The sequence below is a fragment of the Doryrhamphus excisus genome, linkage group LG3, assembly GCF_037039965.1.
Source record: "Doryrhamphus excisus strain RoL-2023G ecotype Guam linkage group LG3, RoL_Dexc_Guam_v1.1, whole genome shotgun sequence".
Taxonomy (NCBI): Eukaryota; Metazoa; Chordata; class Actinopteri; order Syngnathiformes; family Syngnathidae; genus Doryrhamphus; species Doryrhamphus excisus.
In genome coordinates this window covers 4,076,996-4,102,527 of record NC_136359.1, presented here as the reverse complement: position 1 = coordinate 4,102,527, position 25,532 = coordinate 4,076,996, and the positions used below count along the sequence as shown (strand labels likewise).

At 36.3% G+C, this 25,532-nt stretch overlaps 1 protein-coding gene and 1 long non-coding RNA gene across 10 annotated transcripts in view; one reads left to right on the top strand and one right to left on the bottom strand.

The window, feature by feature from the left end:
- The window catches only part of ntrk2a (neurotrophic tyrosine kinase, receptor, type 2a), a 115,746-nt gene extending 113,285 nt beyond the window's left edge, over positions 1-2,461 (bottom strand). For 2 of the 6 annotated variants that reach the window (XM_058069944.2, XM_058069945.2), the window contains exon 1: positions 1,876-2,456. In XM_058069944.2, coding sequence (XP_057925927.2) covers positions 1,876-2,168 — 293 coding nt within the window. In that variant the 5' untranslated portion in view covers positions 2,169-2,456. Of the gene's footprint in view, positions 1-1,875 lie in introns of all 6 variants that reach the window. The other 4 variants (XM_058069940.2, XM_058069942.2, XM_078789481.1 and 1 more) reach the window with 3 other exon arrangements.
- LOC144898260 (uncharacterized) overlaps positions 1-25,532 on the top strand; it is a 47,622-nt gene that overhangs the window by 3,136 nt on the left and 18,954 nt on the right. The window contains exons 2-7 of one of the 4 annotated variants that reach the window (XR_013627161.1): positions 1,914-2,305; positions 2,497-2,558; positions 7,733-7,841; positions 7,913-7,948; positions 16,959-17,078; positions 17,147-17,267. This is a non-coding gene — a long non-coding RNA (uncharacterized LOC144898260). Of the gene's footprint in view, positions 1-1,913; positions 2,306-2,496; positions 2,559-7,732; positions 7,842-7,912; positions 7,949-16,263; positions 16,633-16,958; positions 17,079-17,146; positions 17,268-25,532 lie in introns of those variants that run through there. The other 3 variants (XR_013627162.1, XR_013627160.1, XR_013627163.1) reach the window with 3 other exon arrangements.

The following is a 25,532-nucleotide window of genomic DNA, read 5'->3' as shown; positions in this document are numbered from 1 at the left end:
GCTATTTAAGTTTAAAGGAAATAACCTGAAGGCTACCGTTTAGGTCGCTAGCTCTCTATATATTGGTATATGTTTGTATATATATTAGTTATAACTTTGGAGTGTTAAGTTGCTGTGTGATGAGTTTAGTGATTACCCATGCATGCACGGGGAGAACATGCAAACTCCACACAGAGATGGCAGAGGGTGGAATCGAACCCTGGTCTCCTAGCTGCGAGGTCTGCACGCTAACCACTCGTCCACCGTGCAGCCGATATATTGGTATATGTTTGTATATATATTAGTTATAACTTTGGGAGTGTTAAGTTGCTGTGTGATGAGTTTAGTGATTACCCACGCATGCACGGGGAGAACATGCAAACTCCACACAGAGATTGCCGAGGGTGGAATCGAACCCCAGTCTCCTCGCTGTGAGGTCTGCGCGCTAACCACTCGTCCACCGTGCAGCCGATATATTGGTATATGTTTGTATATATATTAGTTATAACTTTGGGAGTGTTAAGTTGCTGTGTGATGAGTTTAGTGATTACCCACGCATGCACGGGGAGAACATGCAAACTCCACACAGAGATGGCCGAGGGTGGAATCGAACCCCGGTCTCCTAGCTGCGAGGTCTGCACGCTAACCACTCGTCCACCGTGCAGCCGATATATTGGTATATGTTTGTATATATATTAGTTATAACTTTGAGAGTGTTAAGTTGCTGTGTGATGAGTTTAGTGATTACCCACGCATGCACGGGGAGAACATGCAAACTCCACACAGAGATTTCCGAGGGTGGAATCGAACCCTGGTCTCCTAGCTGCGAGGTCTGCGCGCTAACCACTCATCCACCGCGCCGCCCGCTCTCTTGTTTTCATTTTGTAGTGAAGTGCTTCGGAATCCTGTACCGCCATGACTAATTTGGGTGTTTTCTTCAAGCAAAGCACTCGAGATGCTTTTCAGTTGATTGCTTGCTTATTTAAAACAAGAAGGTGTGTGTGTGTAGTGTGTGGGGGGGCAACCAAGGACCGTCCAAGGCCACAGATTGGTTTTTATCTCTGACCAAAAAGGAAAACAAAGTGACCATCCACCGTTTTCATGACTATAGTAGACATATTTTGTCTTATAATTTTGGATTTTCACCCCAAAAAAGGAGCAACAGCATTGACACCGGCTGAGAAAATCACTTGCAAAAATTGATTTTTCTCTGCTTGTGTGCTTCATAAATACACAATCATATTTGGACAATGCTATGTGCACACATACACATTTCTGTTATCCATTTATGACAGTAATGCTTTTTAAATAAGATTTCTGAGATATTTCAGGACAAATATGTGCTATAAAGGAGGATAGACTGTTATTCAATATGTGTCACCAATGTTAAACTGTACTGTAATTATTGAAATGCTTGATTTAAATGTTGATATTTTGGGTTGGATGAGTTGTGTTTATTATATGAATATTATGATAATACCAATATTTGGGTTTTCACCCAAAAAAAAGGAGCAACAGCATTGACACCGGCTGAGAAAATCACTTGCAAAAATTGATTTTTCTGTGCTTGTGTGCTTCATAAATACACAATCACAGCCATAGTGTGTGTTTGTGTGTCATATTTGTACAATGCATCCATTTATCATAGTAATGTTTTTTAAATGAGATTTCTGAAATATTACAGGACAAATATGTGCTATAAAGGAGGATAGACTGTTATGCAATATGTGTCACCAATGTTAAACTGTACTGTAATTATTGAAATTCTTGATTTAAATATTGACATTTTGGGTTGGATTAGTTGTGTTTATTATGTGAATATTATGATAATACCAATATTCATATTATAAAAATGTAAAAAGGGGGGGGGATTTTTGGCGGGGTGAACACACTCACATGTCGGTGATGTTCTCCATCTCCGCTTCGCTCTGCAGGACCGGGAAGGCGTTGACGCCCCTCTCCGGGTCCACGCAGGAGATCCTGGTGCTGCTGCAGGTGCAGGAGGACGGGCATGCCTCCGCGGACAACCACGGGTCCCCGGAGCCAGTCGCCATCCCCACCATCACTACCCAGCACCCCCACCACCACCACCACCAGCAGCAGCAGTAAATCCGCCACGGTCCGGACGACCCTTTTCTCGACGACGGAGACTCTACCCCGCCGCCGTCGCCGGCTCTCAGTGCGCTCATGTCGGGTGCAAATCCCGAGCAGCCACCGCTGCTTGAGTCCGGGGTAACGGCTGCCAATCAAGAAAGGAGGTAGAGTGCAAGACAGAACAAATCCTTGAAGAAGAAAGAAATACAGGATTCTTGACGGGACTGAGAAGGTGTGTAAAGGGGGGGGGCAAAACAATTCAATGTCCTGTTTGTTCTTCCAGCTTCCTGTGAAATCCTCCACCAAGCAGCAGAAATCACAATGTCACACTGAGTGGATGGTGCCAAGCCTCTCTCTCTCTTTCTCTCTTTCTTTCTCTCTCTCTCTATCTCGCTTCTGATTGGATGGATGGTAAATCCGTAGAGCTGCTCACGTCCCGCTCCTTGTGATCCGGTCTGCAGGTGAACTCCGCTCACAGCAATGAGGTATGTGTGTCGTACCGGGGGGTGGGGGGGTGGGGGGGGGTATGCGTGCCGGCACTGAAGAGGTTAACATTTCTCAGCACTTGTGCTGTGAAGGAGGAATGTCCTTGTAGGAAAGACACACGCAGAAGGATGGATGGATGGATGTGGAGGGGAGGGCTGCGTTAGAGCTTGGTTCTCCAAACTGAGGTTCCGGGGACCATAATGGCTCTTTAAGAGGTTAGCGCGTTAGCTCCCCTCCCCTATCTGGAGTTGTGTTCAAATGTCAATTGAAAGATATCCGTGTGTGTTCTAATGGTACGTATATGTCAGGGTGGTCTCAAACACGCGGCCCGCGGGCCAAATGTGGCCCGCAGGATGCTAGTTTGAGGCCCCCGCCTTGATAAGCACAAAATCCAAAGCAATACAGCTGAATAGGTGTGGATTCTGGAAGAACTAGAAAGCTTTCTGTGCTGGGTTATTGTGTGTAGCTGCTCTATAGGAGCCCACAACTCAATATAAAAGGCCGAAAAATGAGGAAAATATATGTACAGTGTGTGTGTATAGGCGGGGTACACCCTGGACTGGTCACCGGCCAATCACAAACCACCATTCCAAAGTGTTATACCAAGACTTTAACTCTGATGGCACAAGCCATCAAAAGCGAAGTGGTGTTAAGTCAGGGGTCTCAAACCCGCGGCCGGCGGGCCAAATGTGGCCCGCAGGACACTACTTTGAGGGCCCCCGCCTTTGATATGAAAGTTTAATGTTAGTGCGGCCCGCGCAAGTGTGATATGGATGCTGTATGGTATCATGTACCCAGAAAAAATTATTACGTTTGATTAATGTTCATGTTAAAGGTTAAATAACTGTTAATAGTTATCCTCCCTATCCATGTGGAAGTGGTAAGTTTTTGGCTATTTAAGTTTAAAGGAAATAACTTGAAGGCTACCGTTTAGGTCGCTAGCGGTTAGTTTGCGAGTTAGCATGTGTCTCAAGACCCTGCAGTTGCGCAATATGTTGTAAATAAAAAGAGTATAAATGTGACTATAGTCGTGTTTTGTCATGTCTACAGGGCTCTAATAATGCTTTGTTCATTTTAATCTGAAAAAAATAATTTGTCTACCCACCAACTATATGTGGTTTCTTAAGTTTTTATTATTTGCCGTTTTATTATTATTATTATATTTATTGTATCAACTGCACAAATATTTGAACTTTCTCTTTAAATCTTTCTAAATTCCTTATGACTTGATTACTGTCATATTTTGACTTCATCGACGGGGCATTATAACTTTTTCCGCAACCACATTTTTCTAAAAATTACGACTCTATTTGTCGTTTTGTTCGTTCAACATAATATTCCGACTTGAAAAAAAAACAACATATGTAATATTTCGACTCTATACCACAAAATTGTCATTATCTTTTCTTATAATATTACAAGTTGTATGCAACCTTTTTTCTCGTTAAAATGTAATATTCATATTTTGATGGGGGTTTTATATATATTTTATATATTTATATTATATTATATTATATTATATTATATTATATTATATTATATTATATTATATTATATTATATTATATTATATTATATTATGCATTTTCTGCCACTTATCCTCAAAGGGGTTGTGGGGGGTGCTGGAGCCTATCCCAGCTGTCTTCGGGCGAGAGGCGGGGTACACCCTGGACTGGTGGCCAGCCAATCACAGGGCACATATAGACAAACAACCATTCACACTCACATTCATACCTATGGACAATTTGGAGTCGCTAATTAACCTAGCATGTTTTTTGGAATGTGGGAGGAAACCGGAGTACCCGGAGAAAACCCACGCATGCACGGGGAGAACATGCAAACTCCACACAGAGGTGGATGAGAGTGGAATTGAACTCGGGTCTCCTAGCTGTGATGCATGAGTGCTAAATTAAACTAAAAAACAGCAAAAATGCAAAAAATTGAGCAAAAGGCATAGCGTTACAAAAAAAAGCAGAAATGTTGGTACCAATAACTACTTTTTGCCACATATGGCGGTCGAGTGGTTAGCGCGTAGACCTCACAGCTAGGAGACCAGAGTTCAATTCCACCCTCGGCCATCTCTGTGTGGAGTTTGCACGTTCTCACCTGTGCATGCGTGGGTTTTCTCCGGGTACTCCGGTTTCCTCCCACATTCCAAAAACATGCTAGGTTAATTAGCGACTCCAAATTGTCCATAGGTATGAATGTGAGTGTGAATGGTTGTTTGTCTATATGTGCCCTGTGACATCTCACCACAATAAACAACCTTTTGTTATATTTTTCCTGCTTTTTCCTTATTTAATTTTCCATTTGGCATAAATCCTACTGTAGTAATCTTACTCGGATGCTAGTTGTGAGCAGCCATCCGGTGTTTAACATCCATGATTACCTTTTTTTTGCTTTCAATCCTTCCGAGTAGAACTGAATCAATATGCAGTATGTTTCACCTTGTATGTGACAGGCAATGACATCACACGTCCACACGGCTCCTCCTACTGTAACATGACGTTTGTAGTGACGCACAGGCACACAGGAGTGTAATTACGGAGTGTGTGTGTGTGTGTGTGTGTGTGAAGCACACACACACACACAAACTGGCTCTGTGGCCCTAATTAAAAGGCTGTCACAACAGAATATTCCAACTAATTGTCTCCTTCCTGTAGACAAGCGACGGCTATTGCATGCTCATAATGAATTATGCCGTTTTGTCGCTAATGCAACTGCTAATGTGTTCACGACAACATGTTACGTTTAGTCTGCCCTTCAATGCCTTACGAGGCCCAGCTCGAGATGATGATGATGATGATGATGATGATGATGGATAGATATGTATATTACATTTAATTCCTGCCAGGCATCAAACACTGCGGTTAATCTGTGGTCCACTTAACACAGAGGTCTCAAAGTCAATTTACCTGGGGGCCACTGGAGTTAGGGTCTGGGTGAGGCTGGGCCGCATCAGGTTCCCCCCCACCAAAAAAAACGCATTTATTAAAAAATATAAAAAAATTATTTATAAAATATACAAACTTTTTTCTACAATAAAAGCTCTGATTAAACATTCCACTGTTCTCAAATATCTTAATTTTTATTTTTCTACACAAAATAAAATGAAAAATAAATAAACAAATCAAGAATAAAGAAAATCAATCAATCAGTAATAAATAAATATAATAATAATAATAATAATAAAACGGCAAATAATAAAAACTTAAGAAACCACATATAGTTGGTGGGTAGACAAATTATTTTTTTCAGATTAAAATGAACAAAGCATTATTAGAGCCCTGTAGACATGACAAAACACGACTATAGTCACATTTATACTCTTTTTATTTACAACATATTGTGCAACTGCAGGGTCTTGAGACACATGCTAACTCGCAAACTAGAGAGCTAGCGACCTAAACGGTAGCCTTCAAGTTATTTCCTTTCAACTTAAATAGCCAAAAACTTACCACTTCCACACGGATAGGGAGGATAACTATTAACAGTTATTTAACCTTTAACATGAACATTAATCAAACGTAATAATTTTTTCTGGGTACATGATACCATACAGCATCCATGGTTTTAGCTAAATATTTATGGCTGTATTTGTGGCAAAGTGAAAATTATGCTTTAAATTAATCTTTTTTTGTTGAGAACTAATATTTTATTGAAGCTTACCAAAGTTCTACTGCTGATTACTAAAGAACGGAAAACAGTAGAATGATGATAAATGAGAGTCTATTTAACCCGAGAACACAATATCATGTGTGCCTTGAAAAATCAATCATACTGTATATTAATATTTTATCATAATTTCATCACAATCAGCTGCTAAGTGTTATTGCTGCTCTTAAAAGGAAACCCAACCGTTATTATAATTAACATCAAGTGATTGGGATGACGCTGTATGTGTGATGTTTATACTGTATATCAATGTATGTGTGTGTATACTGTACTTTATAATAACATTTGTACTTGGTACAGCTATGATTTATGTTTGCCTACTATTAAAAAACAACTTTATGCAAATACATTAACATCCTTTGGAATATTTTTTCGTTTGCATAGAAGTTAGGCAACACTGCCCTCTAGCGTTAGAAACATGGATTGCTCCTGAAAGTGTCAACAGATTTAGCCCTCCATCTTCCAAATACTATGCATGTTTTTGTTTTTATCATTTCACAGAGAAAATTTACCAACAAAAGGCTTGTTACATTTTATTATTTGAATTATGATTTTTAATATTTAATATATATTTTTTTATTTTATTAATATATATAATATTATTTAATATATTATTTTTCTTACTGTTGGGATATATATATATACTAATTTAAATGAAAAAGTAAAAAACCTCTTTATATATGTATATATTATATTATGTTATGTTATGTTATGTTATGTTATGTTATGTTATGTTATGTTATGTTATGTTATGTTATTATATTATATTATATTATATTATATTATATTATATTATATTATATTATATTATATTATATTATATTATATTACATTACATTACATTACATTACATTACATTACATTACATTACATTACATTACATTACATTATATTATATTATATTATATTATATTATATTATATTATATTATATTATATTATATTATATTATATAGGCTCCAGCACCCCCCGCGACCCTCGTGAGGAAAAGCGGTAGAAAATGAATGAATGAATATATAAGTATATATAAAAATATTATATTTAATATAAATGCAAATGGTTAAAAAAACGGACGCACCCATGAAAAAAAAAAATTTTGTTGTTTTTTGCATGTTCTCCCCGTGCATGCGTGGGTTTTCTCCGGGTACTCCGGTTTCCTCCCACATTCCAAAAACATGCTAGGTTAATTAGCGACTCCAAATTGTCCATAGGTATGAATGTGAGTGTGAATGGTTGTTTGTCTATATGTGCCCTGTGATTGGCTGGCCACCAGTCCAGGGTGTACCCCGCCTCTCGCCCCAAGACAGCTGGGATAGGCTCCAGCACCCAATATGGAGCATCCCTAATTCCCTCCTAATGCTAAGTACTGTACTTATTTTTCTTAGCACCGTCATCTCCATGCAGTTGTCGGTTTGTAAGGTGAGTTGAAGTGGAGGTAAGAGAAACGGAAACATGACATCCATCATAATGAACTCAATTGTTGTTTCCTTTTGTCCTCAGATGGGAGTCATAATGCCGGTTACCGTGGGAACATCAGCTGAATCAGGGCCAGATGTGGAGAAAGGACAATAAGGAAAAAGAAAGAATAATCCATGACTTGACATAAATGGTAATAATTACATCAAATCAACTTTTTCTTTTTTTTATCAGGCATAAACTTCTCATTTGATGCGGCCGTAGGTGGGTGAGACTTTCCCAGTCTTCATCTCCTTTGAGGTGAGGAAGATGATGATATACATGCATGTTGTGTTTCTTACATTAGTGTTATTAGTTTGTTAATGTGATTACAATAATGGTAATGGTTTAATTTCATTTGAACATGCATCACATTACAATTGAATGCATCACATAATCAGTTCCCAGTTCCACATGTCCAAAAGGAGTAGGAAGAAGCAAAGCTTATTAAATCCTACCCCTCCATCTGGTACTTTTACAATCAGTAACTGTTACATTTGTTCACTTCCTGCTTTCATAATATAAAATATATAAAAATATTATGGGAATAAAATTATAATATCATGAGAAAATTCACAAAAAATTATATTAAGTACGTAATATGAATATGATGAAAAATAGTAATTTTAGTACTTTAGTAAAGTAAGTTTTGGAAAGGAAAAGTTACAATTTTATGAAAATTAATTCCGAAATTTAAGTAAAAATATTATGGGAATAAAATTGTTACATTTGTTCACTTCCTGCTTTCCTAATATAGCTTACGTTGGTTTTTTTTTATTACATACCGAAGTACGAGGTGATATGACCATACAATAATAATAATTTTAGTACTTTAGTAAAGTAAGTTTTGGAAAGGAAAAGTTGAGGAAAAGTTACAATTTTATGGAAATTCATTCCGAAATTTAAGTAAAAATATTATGGGAATAAAATTGTTACATTTGTTCACTTCCTGCTTTCCTAATATAGTTTACGTTGGTTTTTTTTTTATTACATACCGAAGTACGAGGCGATATGACCATACAATAATAATAATTTTAGTACTTTAGTAAAGTAAGTTTTGGAAAGGAAAAGTTGAGGAAAAGTTACAATTTTATGGAAATTCATTCCGAAATTTAAGTAAAAATATTATGGGAATAAAATTGTTCCATTTGTTCACTTCCTGCTTTCCTAATATAGTTTACGTTTTTGTTTTTTTTTTATTACGTAACGAAGTACGAGGTGATATGACCATACAATGACATAATGTGTACCATGTGTTACATTTGTTCACTTCCTGCTTTCATAATATAGTTTCATTCATTCATTTTCTACCGCTTATCCTCACGAGGGTCGCAGGGGGTGCTGGAGCCTATCCCAGCTGTCTTTGGGCGAGAAGCGGGGTACACCCTGGACCTTTGGCCAGCCAATCACAGGGCACATATAGACAAACAACCATTCACACTCACATTCATACCTATGGACAATTTGGAGTCGCTAATTAACCTAGCATGTTTTTGGAATGTGGGAGGAAACCGGAGTACCCGGAGAAAACCCACGCATGGAATTGGAATTGAACCCGGGTCTCCTAGCTGTGGGGTCTGCGCGCTAACCACACGACCGCAGTGCAGACCCTAATATACTTTTTTTTTTTTTAAAGTAAAAGTATTATGGGAATAAAATTATAATATCATGAGAAAATTCACAAAAATTTATATTAAGTACGTAATATTAATATGAGAAAAAATAATAATTTTAGTACTTTAGTAAAGTAAGTTTTGGAAAGGAAAAGTTGTGGAAAAGTTACAATTTTATGGAAATTAATTCCGAAATTTAAGTAAAAATATTATGGGAATAAAATTACAATATCACGAGAAAATTCACAAAAATTTATATTAAGTATGTAATATTAATATGAGAAAAAATAATAATTTTAGTACTTTAGTAAAGTAAGTTTTGGAAAGGAAAAGTTGTGGAAAAGTTACAATTTTATGGAAATTAATTCCGAAATTTAAGTAAAAATATTATTGGAATAAAATTACAATATCACGAGAAAATTCACAAAAATTTATATTAAGTATGTAATATTAATATGAGAAAAAATAATAATTTTAGTACTTTAGTAAAGTAAGTTTTGGAAAGGAAAAGATGTGGAAAAGTTACAATTTTATGGAAATTAATTCCGAAATTTAAGTAAAAATATTATGGGAATAAAATTACAATATCACGAGAAAATTCACAAAAATTTATATTAAGTATGTAATATTAATATGAGAAAAAATAATAATTTTAGTACTTTAGTAAAGTAAGTTTTGGAAAGGAAAAGTTGTGGAAAAGTTACAATTTTATGGAAATTAATTCCGAAATTTAAGTAAAAATATTCTGGGAATAAAATTACAACATCATAAGAAAATTCACAAAAATTTATATTAAGTACGTAATATTAATATGAGGAAAAATAATAATTTTAGTACTTTAGTAAAGTAAGTTTTGGAAAGGAAAAGTTGTGGAAAAGTTTCAATTTTATGGAAATTAATTCTGAAATTTAAGTAAAAATATTATGGGAATAAAATTACAATATCACGAGAAAATTCACAAAAATTCATATTAAGTATGTAATATTAATATGAGGAAAAATAATAATTTTAGTACTTTAGTAAAGTAAGTTTTGGAAAGGAAAAGTTGTGGAAAAGTTACAATTTTATGGAAATTAATTCCGAAATTTAAGTAAAAATATTATGGGAATAAAATTACAATATCACGAGAAAATTCACAAAAATTTATATTAAGTATGTAATATTAATATGAGGAAAAATAATAATTTTAGTACTTTAGTAAAGTAAGTTTTGGAAAGGAAAAGTTGTGGAAAAGTTACAATTTTATGGAAATTAATTCCGAAATTTAAGTAAAAATATTATTGGAATAAAATTACAATATCACGAGAAAATTCACAAAAATTTATATTAAGTATGTAATATTAATATGAGAAAAAATAATAATTTTAGTACTTTAGTAAAGTAAGTTTTGGAAAGGAAAAGTTGTGGAAAAGTTACAATTTTATGGAAATTAATTCCGAAATTTAAGTAAAAATATTATGGGAATAAAATTACAATATCACGAGAAAATTCACAAAAATTTATATTAAGTATGTAATATTAATATGAGAAAAAATAATAATTTTAGTACTTTAGTAAAGTAAGTTTTGGAAAGGAAAAGTTGTGGAAAAGTTACAATTTTATGGAAATTAATTCTGAAATTTAAGTAAAAATATTCTGGGAATAAAATTACAATATCATGAAAAAATTCACAAAAATTTATATTTTAGTTTTTTTTTTTTTTTTTTTTATTCTTTTTTTTGTCACATACCAAAGTACGAGGTGATATGACCATACAATGACATAATGGCTACCGTAGTAACATAGTCAGGAGTTTGGGTTCAAACCTGCATGTGCAGTTTGCATGTTCCCGTCATGCGTGGGTTCCTGCATTGGCGACTATATTGTCCAGAGTGTACACCGCTTCTCCGCTGAAGTCAGCTGGGATAGACTCCAGCATACCCTGCCACCCTAATGAGTATAAGCAGCATATAAAATGGATGTATGTATAATATTAGTGTTATTATTGATACAGTTATTTGGCATTATTATTAAGTATACCTGGTGGTTTGAAGAGTGAATGAAGATGTTTAATGTCGTCGTGATCGGAATATGACTTTAGATTAACAGCCAGATTCATCATCACTCCCACTCACGGTGGACCAAAAGAACCAAGTCAAGGACTCATTTAGTTTTATCTGCAAAGGTGCTCTTCCATGCACGCGTGGGCGATCACATGATGTGCTAAGATGGTCAAAATGTGTTGAATTTCTAAAAAGAACCGTTTCAAAGTCTGGGTGCTTGAACTACACGTGAGTTCGAATTCTTAAATGATATTTTCTCAAATTGGAGATGTTGTTGCAACGTTTGAAAGAGGAGCTCTTGTGATTTTGAGTGACTGCTGACATTAAACAGTAAAGAAAAAGATGATGTTTGTTGGACTGGTGGCCAGCCAATCACAGGGCACATATAGACAAACAACCATTCACACTCACATTCATACCTATGGACAATTTGGAGTCGCTAATTAACCTAGCATGTTTTTGGAATGTGGGAGGAAACCATGCAATGCACGGGGAGAACATGCAAACTCCACACAGAGATGGCCGAGGGTGGAATTGAACTCGAGTCTCTTAGCTGTGAGGCCTGCGCGCTAACCACTCGTTGGCCATGCAGCCATCACAATAAGTTAATTTCCAGCGAAGTAGAATTGGATATTTACAAGTAGAACATTATTAGAGCCCTGTGGACATGAAATAACACCCCTATAGTTGCCTTTTTTACTCATATTTCCTAATGTAGTTGACATGATAAGCAATAATGACACATACTGTATTTTCTGGAGTCCAGAGTATAAGTCGCACAAGGCTAAAAATGCATAATTAGGTCGAAAAAAAACATACATAAGTATAAGTCGCATTTTATGCGGGTAATTTATTTTACAAACTACTTGACCAAAACAGACACCCGAACACCCACAAATGCACGGGAAAACATGTAAACTCCACACAGAGATGTGCCGAGGGTGGAATCGAACTTCGGTCTCCTAGCTGTGAGGCATGTGCGCTAACCACTCAACCACCGTGTCACAGGTCGCACACACGTTACATATTCAGTGCTATGTTAATCCACTTCATCATAATTCATCACTAAGTGTTTTTTTTCTTCATAAAACACTGATCTTATATCTTTTTCCTCTTCATCTATAAAGATCTTTTTTACAATTCTGATTAGAAAAAGAAATGCACTGCTGTGTATGCGCCAGCACTTCCTCCGAGAGGATTTTTAATCATCCTATTCAGAACACATTTGCATGAATATTCACACGCATATGTCATATTAATTGGCGGCACAAAGCATCTAGATTGGAATAAATGTGGCCTTTCTTCTCCATCCTGTCCATTTAATGCAGTGGTACAGTGAACAAAGTCTCCCCCCTTCCTGACATATTTTTTTATTATTTTTTTATTAATTATTTTTTATTAATTTTTTATTAATTATTAAAATTATTATTATATATTTTTTATTATTAGTATTTAATTATTTTATTAAATTATTATTATTATTAAGGGAGAAAAACAATTAGTCACACATAGATGTTTCATATTTTTTATTATTTTTAATAATTATTTTTTCATTAATTGTATTAATTATTAAAATTTTTATTATATTTTTTTTATTATTATTATTTAACTTTTTTATTATTAAGGGAGGGAGAAAAAACAATCCAAAGCTATACAGCTTTGTGTGGAAAAAGGAAGCTAATAACTGTTTGGGCCAGGAAGTCTTACAGGTCCAGAAGCCCCATACCATCATACTACCACCACCATATTTTACTTTCACACCAGATGTAATGGGACACATACCTTCCGAAAAATTATACTGGCCTTTCTTCTCCATTCTGTCCATTTAATACAGTGGTACAGGGAAAAAGTCTCCCCCCTTCCTGATTTTTTTTTGCATGTTAGACAACATATTTTTTTTTATTAATTTTTTTTATTAATTTTATTAGTTATTAAAATTATTATTTTTTTATTATTATTATGATTTAACTTTTTATTATTAAGGGAGAAAAAACAATTAGTCACACATAGATGTTTCATATTTTTTATTATTTTTAATAATTATTTTGTTATTAATTGTATTAATTATTAAAATTATTATTATATTTTACTATTATTATTTAACTTGTTATTATTAAGGGAGAAAAAAAACAATCCAAAGCTATACAGCTCTGTGTGAAAAAGGAAGCTAATAACTGGTTGGAAGTCAGGAAGTCTTACAGGTCCAGAAGCCCCATACCATCATACTACCACCACCATATTTTACTTTCACACCAGATGTAATGGGACACATACCTTCCGAAAAATTATACTGGCCTTTCTTCTCCATTCTGTCCATTTAATACAGTGGTACAGGGAAAAAGTCTCCCCCCTTCCTGATTTTTTTTGCATGTTAGACAACATATTTTTTATTATCTTTTATTAATTTTTTATTAATTTTATTAGTTATTAAAATTATTATTATTTTTATTATTATTATGATTTAACTTTTGATTACTAAGGGAGAAAAAACAATTAGTCACACATAGATGTTTCATATTTTTTATTTATTTTTATTAATTAATTTTTTTATTAATTGTATTAATTATTAAAATTATTATTATATTTTTTATTATTATTATTTAACTTGTTATTATTAAGGGAGAAAAAAAACAATCCAAAGCTATACAGCTCTGTGTGAAAAAGGAAGCTAATAACTGGTTGGGTCAGGAAGTCTTACAGGTCCAGAAGCCCCATACCATCATACTACCACCACCATATTTTACTGTTGGTATTTTACTTTCACACCAGATGTAATGGGACACATACCTTCCGAAAAATTATACTTGCCTCATCAGACCACATAGTATGGAGTCATGAACAATGACCTCAATTGACTGCAAGTGAGGCCTGCAGTTCTTTGGATGTTGTCGTGGGGTCTTTTGTGACCTCTTGGATGAGTCGTCTCTGCGCTCGTGGGGTTATTTTGGTTGGCCGGCCACTCCTGGGAAGGCGCATTGGGTTTTCGCCATTGGTGGATAATGGCTCTCACTGTGGTTGGCTGGAGTCCCAAATCTTTATAACCACTTCCACACTGATAGAGCTCAATTAATGTAGTTTTTTTTTTTAATGGTGTGGGTGTAGGTTTGGATTTTTTTTCCTCTCTTAATAATGAAAAGTTTCATTTCAAATTAACCTTGACTAATATTTAATTTTGTTTTGTTTGTACATTTGATTAATGTTCATGTTAAAAGGTTAAATAACTGTTAGTAAATATCCTCCCTATATGTGTGGAAGTGGTAAGTTTTTGGCTATTTAAGTTTAAAGGAAATAACTTGAAGGCTATCGTTTAGGTCGCTAGCTCTCTAGTTTGCGAGTTAGCATGTGTCTCAAGAAAAAAAAAAAAAGAGTATAAATGTGACTATAGTCGTGTTTTGTCATGTCTACAGGGCTCTAATAATGCTTTGTTCATTTTAATCTGAAAAAAATAATTTGTCTACCCACCAACTATATGTGGTTTCTTAAGTTTTTATTATTTGCTGTTTTATTATTATTATTATATTTATTTATTACTGATTGATTGATTTTCTTTATTCTTGATTTGTTTATTTATTTTTCATCTTATTTTGTGTAGAAAAATAAAAAGTAAGATATTTGAGAACAGTGGAATGTTTTATCAGCGCTTTTATTGTAGAAAATCGAAACCAAAGCAAAGTTTATTCATTTTTCTATTTTTAATAAATGCGTTTTTTTGGGGGGGGGGGGGCTGATGCGACCCAGTCTCGCCCAGACCATAGCTCCAGTGGCCCCCAAGTAAATTGAGTTTGAGACCCCTGAATTAGATGAATGAGTATGGCGCAGTAAAGTTCTAACATCAGCACAATAAATAACAAAAATACACCCAAAGTGGAAAATATCCAATATAAATAAATATTGCAGTGAAATATTGAATAGTGTTGGAATAATAACAGAAAACTCTCCATAAGTTACAATGGAGCTTACATTATTTACTTGTTGAAAGAAGTATTTTTAACAAATGGCCACTGGGGGTCGCTCCTGTCCTCGTCAATAGAAAATATAACACTACAATATGGCAACGTCAACACTGGCACCTCCACTCCAGCACAGAGGACGCATTCATTCAATCATTCAGTCAGACGAGCGAGGGGACCTTCCGGTGTCTTCATTAAGTGGAGCAAACCGAAAGGTCACACGGTCTTGTCGGAGGTGTGTTCACACCCACGGAGAGAGAACATGATACTCACTCAGCCGTCACGCTTTCACGTCGTTTTGGTCAAAAAATGAAAAAAAAATACTCTGCTTTAGTGGTGTCGCGAGATTAAAACGTGACCTGGTAAAGATAAATATATGTTGCTGGAGTATGTATGCTGGAGTCATTCAATTGCAGTAAATAAATTAATCATATCATAAATGAAAATAAAACGGCAAATAATAAAAACTTAAGAAACCACATATAGTTGGTGGGTAGACAAATTATTTTTTTCATATTAAAATTAGCAAAGCTTTATTAGAGCCATGTAGACATGACAAAACACAACTATAGTCACATTTATACTCTTTTTTTTATTTACAACATATTGCGCAACTGCAGGGTCTTGAGACACATGCTAACTCGCAAACTAGAGAGCTAGCGACCTAAACGGTAGCCTTCAAGTTATTTCCTTTCAACTTAAATAGCCCAAAACTTACCACTTCCACACGGATAGGGAGGATAACTATTAACAGTTATTTAACCTTTAACATGAACATTAATCAAACGTAATAATTTTTTCTGGGTACATGATACCATACAGCATCCATATCAAACTTAAACATTAAACTTTCATATCAAGGCAAGGGCCTCAAACTAGTGTCCTGCGGGCCACATTTGGCCCGCGGGCCGCGTGTTTGAGACCCCTGCACTATAGGCTACATAGACATTTTTAACAGTGGAGGAGCGATTCGTAGTGTTCTAAAACTTTTGACTGGGAGTGCAGCAAATAGATTGTACTTCCGCAATAAGAGTTACATTAGTGAGTGATTACAATATCCAATTACTATTTTTCTTCGAGTTTCTGTTTTTTTTTTAATTTTATTAAAGACGCTTTTGGGATTTTCGAAGTGTCAGTGAACGCAACTCGCTGCTGATCAGCGACAATGCGGAAGTACCGTTCAGAGTATAACTTATGCCGTGTTTGTGAGTTGGAAAGTAGAAATTGCATCGTTGTTGATGTGTTTAGGTCAGAATAAAGTTAGAAAAGAGCAACGGACTCTGAGGGGAAGGATAATGTGTCCCCGTCTGCCGCCATTACAGAGAAATGTGGCTTAACAGGTTGCGTATGCATTGTTATGATTATGAATGACATAAATTACCGCCACCGACGTGGTATTTTTGACAGCTCTAATGATTATGTATCATTATTACCATATATACTATCATAACCGAGTCCACGGCGTACAAAATCAGGTGGGATTAATGTTAAAATATCACTTCCTTTCTTCTTATGGAGCCAATGTTGTGTATAGTCTGATCTCGTGAGGTGGATGTCACGTGGTACACCTAATCTGCAACGTGATCATAATTAATGTGTTGTTTCTTTCTGGAATTACCATTCTGATGTCCCCGCCCTCTTTCCTTTTTTGTGCTGTGTGGGGCAGCGAAGCCCTCTGCCCCATGTCCTACAGGAAACAGCGATGTGAACAGGAAGTTAAATGTGCGTCTGATTTCTCCCTGTCCTTTCTATACTGCGTGAGGCATGTGACCCAAGAACGACTGAGGTAAGCTATTATTTTCCCTATTTTGTGCACAATATTGATTTTCCTGCCGACTTTCCCTGTCCTTTCAGCGCAGTGTGAGGCAGCAGAGCCAGAGCATCACTGCACCAGCTATTTTTTCCTATGAATTCTGCCTAGCAACAAACAAGATGATCGACCAATGCTGTTACTGTATGGAGCCTTCCTGGTATGGTATGATGTCATTTTTTTTTTCATCTAAAAGTAGCTGTAAAATAGCACAAACAAGTGAAACTGAACTCGAACGCAACTCGGAACATAAAGTAGAAGCGCTAACCTATTCCACTTGTCAAATATCTAATTGTGTCTACGGGTGTACAGAAGGTTGCCTAGGATGTGCTCATCATGCATTTGGCAGCTTTTAAAAAGGCTTTTAGGCTAAATGGGGAGGAAGGTTGAGTAGTTCAGGATGAGAGATAAATGGGAACCATGCTTCGTTGCTCTGATCCCAGCATGGATCCGTATGTGTCCGGGTCTGACCATCCGCTCTGCCTGCACAGAATGTAAACACCACTGCACGTGTTTATGTTCTTTAATGTGTGTGTGCGCAAGCGTCCGTGCTCCCAGCTGGGGTTAAAACACACAGGATGGAGGGCACATGCAGCTAAACACACTCTTGGCTTGGTTCGTCAAACGTCAGTTCTGGGAAACTAATAATGTAACGTGAGGGGAAGGCAGGTCGCTTTGTTTCTCGGAATAGCACAAAAAAACAAGGCACACACAAGTTGCGTTTGTGTCTTATTCCATGCATACACCCAGATACACACATAATATTACATATTTAATCTATTATATATTATATCCAAGCCAAAAAAGACAAAAAGAAAAAAACTAAAAAAATTCGAAATAAATAAAAAACTAAAATATAATTTTTTGTGAATTTTCTATTTTAATTTTATTCCCATAATATTTTTACTTAAAAAAAATTAAACTATATTAGGGGCTGCACGTCGGTCAAGTGGTTAGTGCACAGGCCTCACAGCCAGGAGACCCGAGTTCAATTCCACCCTCTGCTATCTCTGTGTGGAGTTTACATGTTCTCCCCATGCATGCGTGGGTTTCCGCCCACATTCCAAAAACATGCTAGGTTAATTAGCGACTCCAAATTGTCCATAGGTATGAATGTGAGTGTGAATGGTTGTTTGTCTATATGTGCCCTGTGATTGGCTGGCCACCAAGAGCAAGCTGTAAGTAACAATATATCGTCCTGTAGCAGCAACATTAGAAAGTGTGGTTCGGCAGCTGTTCGGAAGTCCTCGGGAGTGCTTGGGAGTGTGACCAATCACACCAGAGTGGGCGAGAGACGTGCCTGGAGGAGAGCCGGGGGTGGAGTAAATTACACAGACTGATAGTGGTGGGGGACCAGGATGCAGGAACCCCAAGGAAACACGGACACAGTACCAGGAAATATTTGAATATTCTTTCCGGTGGTGCTGGTTATTGTGTGTAGCTGCTCTATAGGAGTCCACAACTCAATACAAAGGGCAGAAAAACTAGCATAATAGTAATGGATGGGATACATTAAAACATTCAATTTTCACAGGAAGCACGAAATCCAAAGAAGTACAGCTGAATGGGTGCAGATTCTGGAAGAACTCGAAAAATGTCTGTGCTGGTTATTGTGTGTAGCTGCTCTATAGGAGTCCACAACTCCATACAAAGGGCAGAAAAACTAGCATAATAGTAATGGATGGGATACATTAAAACATTCAATTTTCACAGGAAGTACGAAATCCAAAGAAATACAGCTGAATGGGTGCAGATTCTGGAAGAACTAGAAAAAATGTTAGTGCTGGTTATTGTGTGTAGCTGCTCTATCGGAGTCCACAACTCAATACAAAGGGCAGAAAAACTAGCATAATAGTAATGGATGGAATACATTAAAACATTCAATTTTCACAGGAAGCACGAAATCCAAAGAAATACAGCTGAATGGGTGCAGATTCTGGAAGAACTAGAAAAATGTCTGTGCTGGTTATTGTGTGTAGCTGCTCTATCGGAGTCCACAACTCAATACAAACAGCAAAAAACTAGCATAATAGTAATGGGTGGAATACATTAAAACATTAAATTTTCACAGGAAGTACGAAATCCAAAGAAATACAGCTGAATGGGTGCAGATTCTGGAAGAACTAGAAAAAATGTTAGTGCTGGTTATTGTGTGTAGCTGCTCTATCGGAGTCCAAAACTCAATACAAACAGCAAAAAAACTAGCATAATAGTAATGGGTGGAATACATTAAAACATTAAATTTTCACAGGAAGCACGAAATCCAAAGAAATACAGCTGAATGGGTGCAGATTCTGGAAGAACTCGAAAAAATGTTAGTGCTGGTTATTGTGTGTAGCTGCTCTATCGGAGTCCAAAATTCAATACAAACGGCAAAAAAACTAGCATAATAGTAATGGGTGGAATACATTGAAACATTAAATTTTCACAGGAAGCACGAAATCCAAAGAAATACAGCTGAATGGGTGCAGATTCTGGAAGAACTAGAAAAAATGTTTGTGCTGGTTATTGTGTGTAGCTGCTCTATCGGAGTCCAAAACTCAATACAAACAGCAAAAAAACTAGCATAATAGTAATGGGTGGAATACATTAAAACATTAAATTTTCACAGGAAGCACGAAATCCAAAGAAATACAGCTGAATGGGTGCAGATTCTGGAAGAACTCGAAAAATGTCTGTGCTGGTTATTGTGTGTAGCTGCTCTATCGGAGTCCACAACTCAATACAAAGGGCAGAAAAACTAGCATAATAGTAATGGATGGGATACATTAAAACATTCAATTTTCACAGGAAGTACGAAATCCAAAGAAGTACAGCTGAATGGGTGCAGATTCTAGAAGAACTCGAAAAATGTCTGTGCTGGTTATTGTGTGTACCTGCTCTATCGGAGTCCACAACTCAATACAAACAGCAAAAAAACTAGCATAATAGTAATGGGTGGAATACATTAAAACATTCAATTTTCACAGGAAGCACGAAATCCAAAGAAATACAGCTGAATGGGTGCAGATTCTGGAAGAACTCGAAAAAATGTTAGTGCTGGTTATTGTGTGTAGCTGCTCTATCGGAGTCCAAAATTCAATACAAACGGCAAAAAAACTAGCATAATAGTAATGGGTGGAATACATTAAAACATTCAATTTTCACAGGAAGCACGAAATCCAAAGAAATACAGCTGAATGGGTGCAGATTCTGGAAGAACTAGAAAAAATGTTTGTGCTGGTTATTGTGTGTAGCTGCTCTATCGGAGTCCACAATTCAATAAAAAGGGCAAAAAAACTAGCATAATAGTAATAATAATAAATAAACAGTGCAAAATCTGATGTATATGTATATATGTGAGTAGAAACTATCTTGTTTGAATTATGAAACATTAGTCCGTGCGGTCACGGATTGCCACATATTTCCGCGGCGATCTTTTTCGGCGTACGACGTACAAAGTCCGATCTGAAACTCAACGCATTTGCACTAAAACAAACCTGTTGCACGGTTTTAGCTAATGCATCCTGTCATTGTACAAGATCCTAATGCACTTTCAAGGGCCCTCCAACTGCTCTCTGCTGCTTCGGTCACCATGGAGATTTGGCTAATTTAGCAGTGGGTACGTTTTCAAGAAGGGAAAAACAGTAAGAAAACTGTGGCAGCCATCAACAAGCCATTAAGGAGATGGAAATTGCAACCGGTCAAAGTTGCCGAGGAATGAGATTTTAATGGAAAAAAAAAAAATCATACTAGATACAGCCTGACTTCCTGTTCTTCCCGCTTCTCCCTGTCCTAAGCCATTTTACCCCCCCCCCCCCCCCCCTTTGGGGCACAGATCGATGATGTTTGTGTGACTGTCAACTCTCCTTGTCCAAGTTGCCACGGAAACAACAAAGTCAACATGAATAAGGTAAGACATTTTTTTTTTCTTTAGGGGTGTAAGATCGATAATGTTCTTGGGGTCTGTTTGATTTCCTGTTCCTGCCAACTCTCCTTGTCCTTTCTGTGTCCGAAGCTGCTGTTGATAACTACCACCTTTAACTGCGTAATAAAACTAAGCAGTTTTTGAATAGTGAAAAGAATAGGCAGAACACACATCTCATTCCCCACAAATCAGTGATCATTTATAAATATGTGATAATGCAGCTAAAATATCCCCTATGGCGCAACTACACACAAAAACCAGCACACAAAGCTTTCTCGATCTTCCAGAATCTGCACCTATTCAACTGTATTTCTTTGGATTTCATGCTTCCTGTGAAAACGGTCTGTTTTAATCGATTCCCAGTCACGAATACTCCGTTGTGGTTGGTCACAACGTCACCGAGTGCTTAAAAGGACTTCCGGTGTTGGCTTTGAAGCCGACTTTATAGGCGTTGATAAACAGTACAGGAGTTGATAATCTATTTCATTTATTTTAAAATTTAAATTCCAAATTTTTTTTGTCTTGCTTTTGCATATTGTAGCTCTTAAAATGTCATTAAGGTCCAAATGTGGAATATGCATATTCTAGGAATATTCTGGTTTTAAGATTTTGATCAGCTCTGTATTAAAGTTGTGATAATAATAATAATGTGAATAATAATAATAATAATATAACAATAATAATAATAATATTTATTATTATTATGTAACAATAATAATAATAATAATTATTATTATTATTATTATTGTATTATTATTATTACCAAACAGGATGGATGACTTGTGCATCTGTCTCAACACCTGGGCGTGTTGGTTCTATAGCAGAATGAACGGAGTGAGAAGCACCTGAATGAACCATTGATTGTAGCACCCCCGCAATAATAATAATAATAATAATTATTATTATTATTAATAAATATTAATAATTATTATTATTGTTATTATCACAATAATTGATGTTTGCTAAATACAAGGATAAAGAGTCTTGAACCAGTCATGATGTGCTATATATCACTATATTGACACTTACTATGGTACCCATTATGTCATTGGATGCTCATATCACCTCGTACTTCAGTACGGGACATACAATTTAAAAATTAAAAATAAAAATAAAAAAACTAAACTGTATTATAGAAATTTAAATATTCAAAAAATTAAAAAAAAAAATTAAAGTATATTATGAAAGCAGGAAGTGAACAAATGTAACAGTTACTGATTGTAAAAGTACCAGATGGAGGGGTAGGATTTAATAAGCTCTGCTTCTTCCTACTCCTTTTGGACATGTGGAACTGGGAACTGATTATGGGATGCATTCAATTGTAATCTGATGCATGTTCAAATTAAAGAGTATGAAGTCATCGTATTACTAGAATAATAGGGGGGAAAAAAATCTAAAATTGTTTTGTTACAAATTAAAACATTATCATTTCTTGTTTCATTGTAGCTTAGTTTTATCGGATTTTTCTGATGTTCATTTTTTTTTACAGCTACCCATATGTGTGCTACCAGCCCTATAAAATCAATATATGTCAGTGAAAAAGAAACGTCAAAAATCTGGAAGGTCTGACAGGCAATTTACATCTATAGAGGTTATTTCCTATACATGCTTCCAAGGACCGCTAATAAGAACCCGCCGAGATGAAAAAAACGACACTTGAGGTTGAAGTGCAAATGACGATGATGGTTGTTTCGATATCAGTCCCACGAGCAATCAGATGGTGTCAGTCAACAAGATGGAGATGTGCACCGACATGAAGAAAGAGTCACGACTGCGACTCCATGACTCGGACATACGTGACGCTAGCGTGCTTGAAGTGAACATACAGTCCGTGATGTGATGTATGATGCAGAAGCAAATCCCCCCTTTAATTCCTCCTTCTTCATCCCAATGGCTTCCTGCTGCTGACCTTTCATTTCCTATCCGGGCTCATCAACTCAGGGCATTAACTCGCACTAGCAAACACGCACTCGAGCACACACAAACAGGGGCGCCCATAAATGAAGACGTTATAAAACGCTCCAAAATGTGACCAGATAAAAGATCAACTGCTGTCATCTCCTTTATGAATAAAACACGAGGGGGAAAAAATCACAGGAAAACAACAATTTAGTAGGATTAGAAACCCATTATTGTTTGAAACGGTTTTGTGACTCCTGTCAAATAGAGGATCTTTGGTTAGCGTTGTTGAAGTAGGTCTTTGAAAACCGCAGAAAGTGCTGTAGACCGATCCAGTCATATACTAGATGGACCCACGGACCGCATCTCGTTCCTACAAAGTTATTGTTTGTTATTGTTTGATGTGTGTGCTAACAGGCTAGCATGAACTGATTTGGTGTTCTTAGCACACTATAAAAAAAATGCATTAGCACATCACATAGTACATACTACTGTTATGCAGGTTAGCATGTAGCGCTAAGATGGGTTGTGGACCGGACAAATATGCACATTAGCATGAAATAACGTCTTACCTTTATGTATTCCTGCGTAGTATCAGCATTTGGGACCAAATATTAGATTACGTTAGATGGTGTGTTCAAGGACCGTCAAACAATGTGGGCCAACGTTCCCAAAATTGATGTCTTTTTGCATAAAAACTGATGTTATTGTTATTGTTTGATGTGTGTGCTAACAGGCTAGCATGATTTGTTGTTAGCACACTAGCACACTATAAAATAAAAAAAAATGCATTAGTAGCACATCACGTAGTACATACTGCTGTTATGCAGGTTAGCATGTAGCGCTAAGATGGGTTGTGGACCGGACAAATATGCACATTAGCATGAAATAACGTCTTACCTTTATGTATTCCTGCGTAGTATCAGCATTTGGGACCAAATATTAGATTACGTTAGATGGTGTGTTTAAGGACCGTCAAACAATGTGGGCCAACGTTCCCAAAATTGATGTCTTTTTGCATAAAATCTGATGTTATTGTTATTGTTTGATGTGTGTGCTAACAGGCTAGCATGAACTGATTTGTTGTTAGCACACTAGCACACTATAAAATAAAAAATGCATTAGCACATCATGTAGTACATACTGCTGTTATGCAGGTTAGCATGTAGCGCTAAGATGGGTTGTAGACCGGACAAATATGCACATTAGCATGAAATAACGTCTTACCTTTATGTATTCCTGCGTAGTATCAGTATTTGGGACCAAATATTAGATTACGTTAGATGGTGTGTTCAAGGACCGTCAAACAATGTGGGCCAACGTTCCCAAAATTGATGTCTTTTTGCATAAAATCTGATGTTATTGTTATTGTTTGATGTGTGTGCTAACAGGCTAGCATGAACTGATTTGTTGTTAGCACACAGGCACACTATAAAATAAAAAAAATGCATTAGTAGCACATCACGTGGTACATACTGCTGTTATGCAGGTTAGCATGTAGCGCTAAGATGGGTTGTGGACCGGACAAATATGCACATTAGCACGAAATAACGTCTTACCTTTATGTATTCCTGCGTAGTATCAGCATTTGGGACCAAATATTAGATTACATTAGATGGTGTGTTCAAGGACCGTCAAACAATGTGGGCCAACGTTCCCAAAATTGATGTCTTTTTGCATAAAATCTGATGTTATTGTTATTGTTTGATGTGTGTGCTAACAGGCTAGCATGAACTGATTTGTTGTTAGCACACTAGCACACTATAAAATAAAAAATGCATTAGCACATCATGTAGTACATACTGCTGTTATGCAGGTTAGCATGTAGCGCTAAGATGGGTTGTAGACCGGACAAATATGCACATTAGCATGAAATAACGTCTTACCTTTATGTATTCCTGCGTAGTATCAGTATTTGGGACCAAATATTAGATTACGTTAGATGGTGTGTTCAAGGACCGTCAAACAATGTGGGCCAACGTTCCCAAAATTGATGTCTTTTTGCATAAAATCTGATGTTATTGTTATTGTTTGATGTGTGTGCTAACAGGCTAGCATGAACTGATTTGTTGTTAGCACACTAGCACACTATAAAATAAAAAAAAAATGCATTAGTAGCACATCACGTAGTACATACTGCTGTTATGCAGGTTAGCATGTAGCGCTAAGATGGGTTGTGGACCGGACAAATATGCACATTAGCATGAAATAACGTCTTACCTTTATGTATTCCTGCGTAGTATCAGCATTTGGGACCAAATATTAGATTACGTTAGATGGTGTGTTCAAGGACCGTCAAACAATGTGGGCCAACGTTCCCAAAATTGATGTCTTTTTGCATAAAATCTGATGTTATTGTTATTGTTTGATGTGTGTGCTAACAGGCTAGCATGAACTGATTTGTTGTTAGCACACTAGCACACTATAAAATAAAAAAAATGCACTGCTGTTATGCAGGTTAGCATGTAGCGCTAAGATGGGTTGTGGACCGGACAAATATGCACATTAGCACGAAATAACGTCTTACCTTTATGTATTCCTGCGTAGTATCAGCATTTGGGACCAAATATTAGATTACGTTAGATGGTGTGTTCAAGGACCGTCAAACAATGTGGGCCAACGTT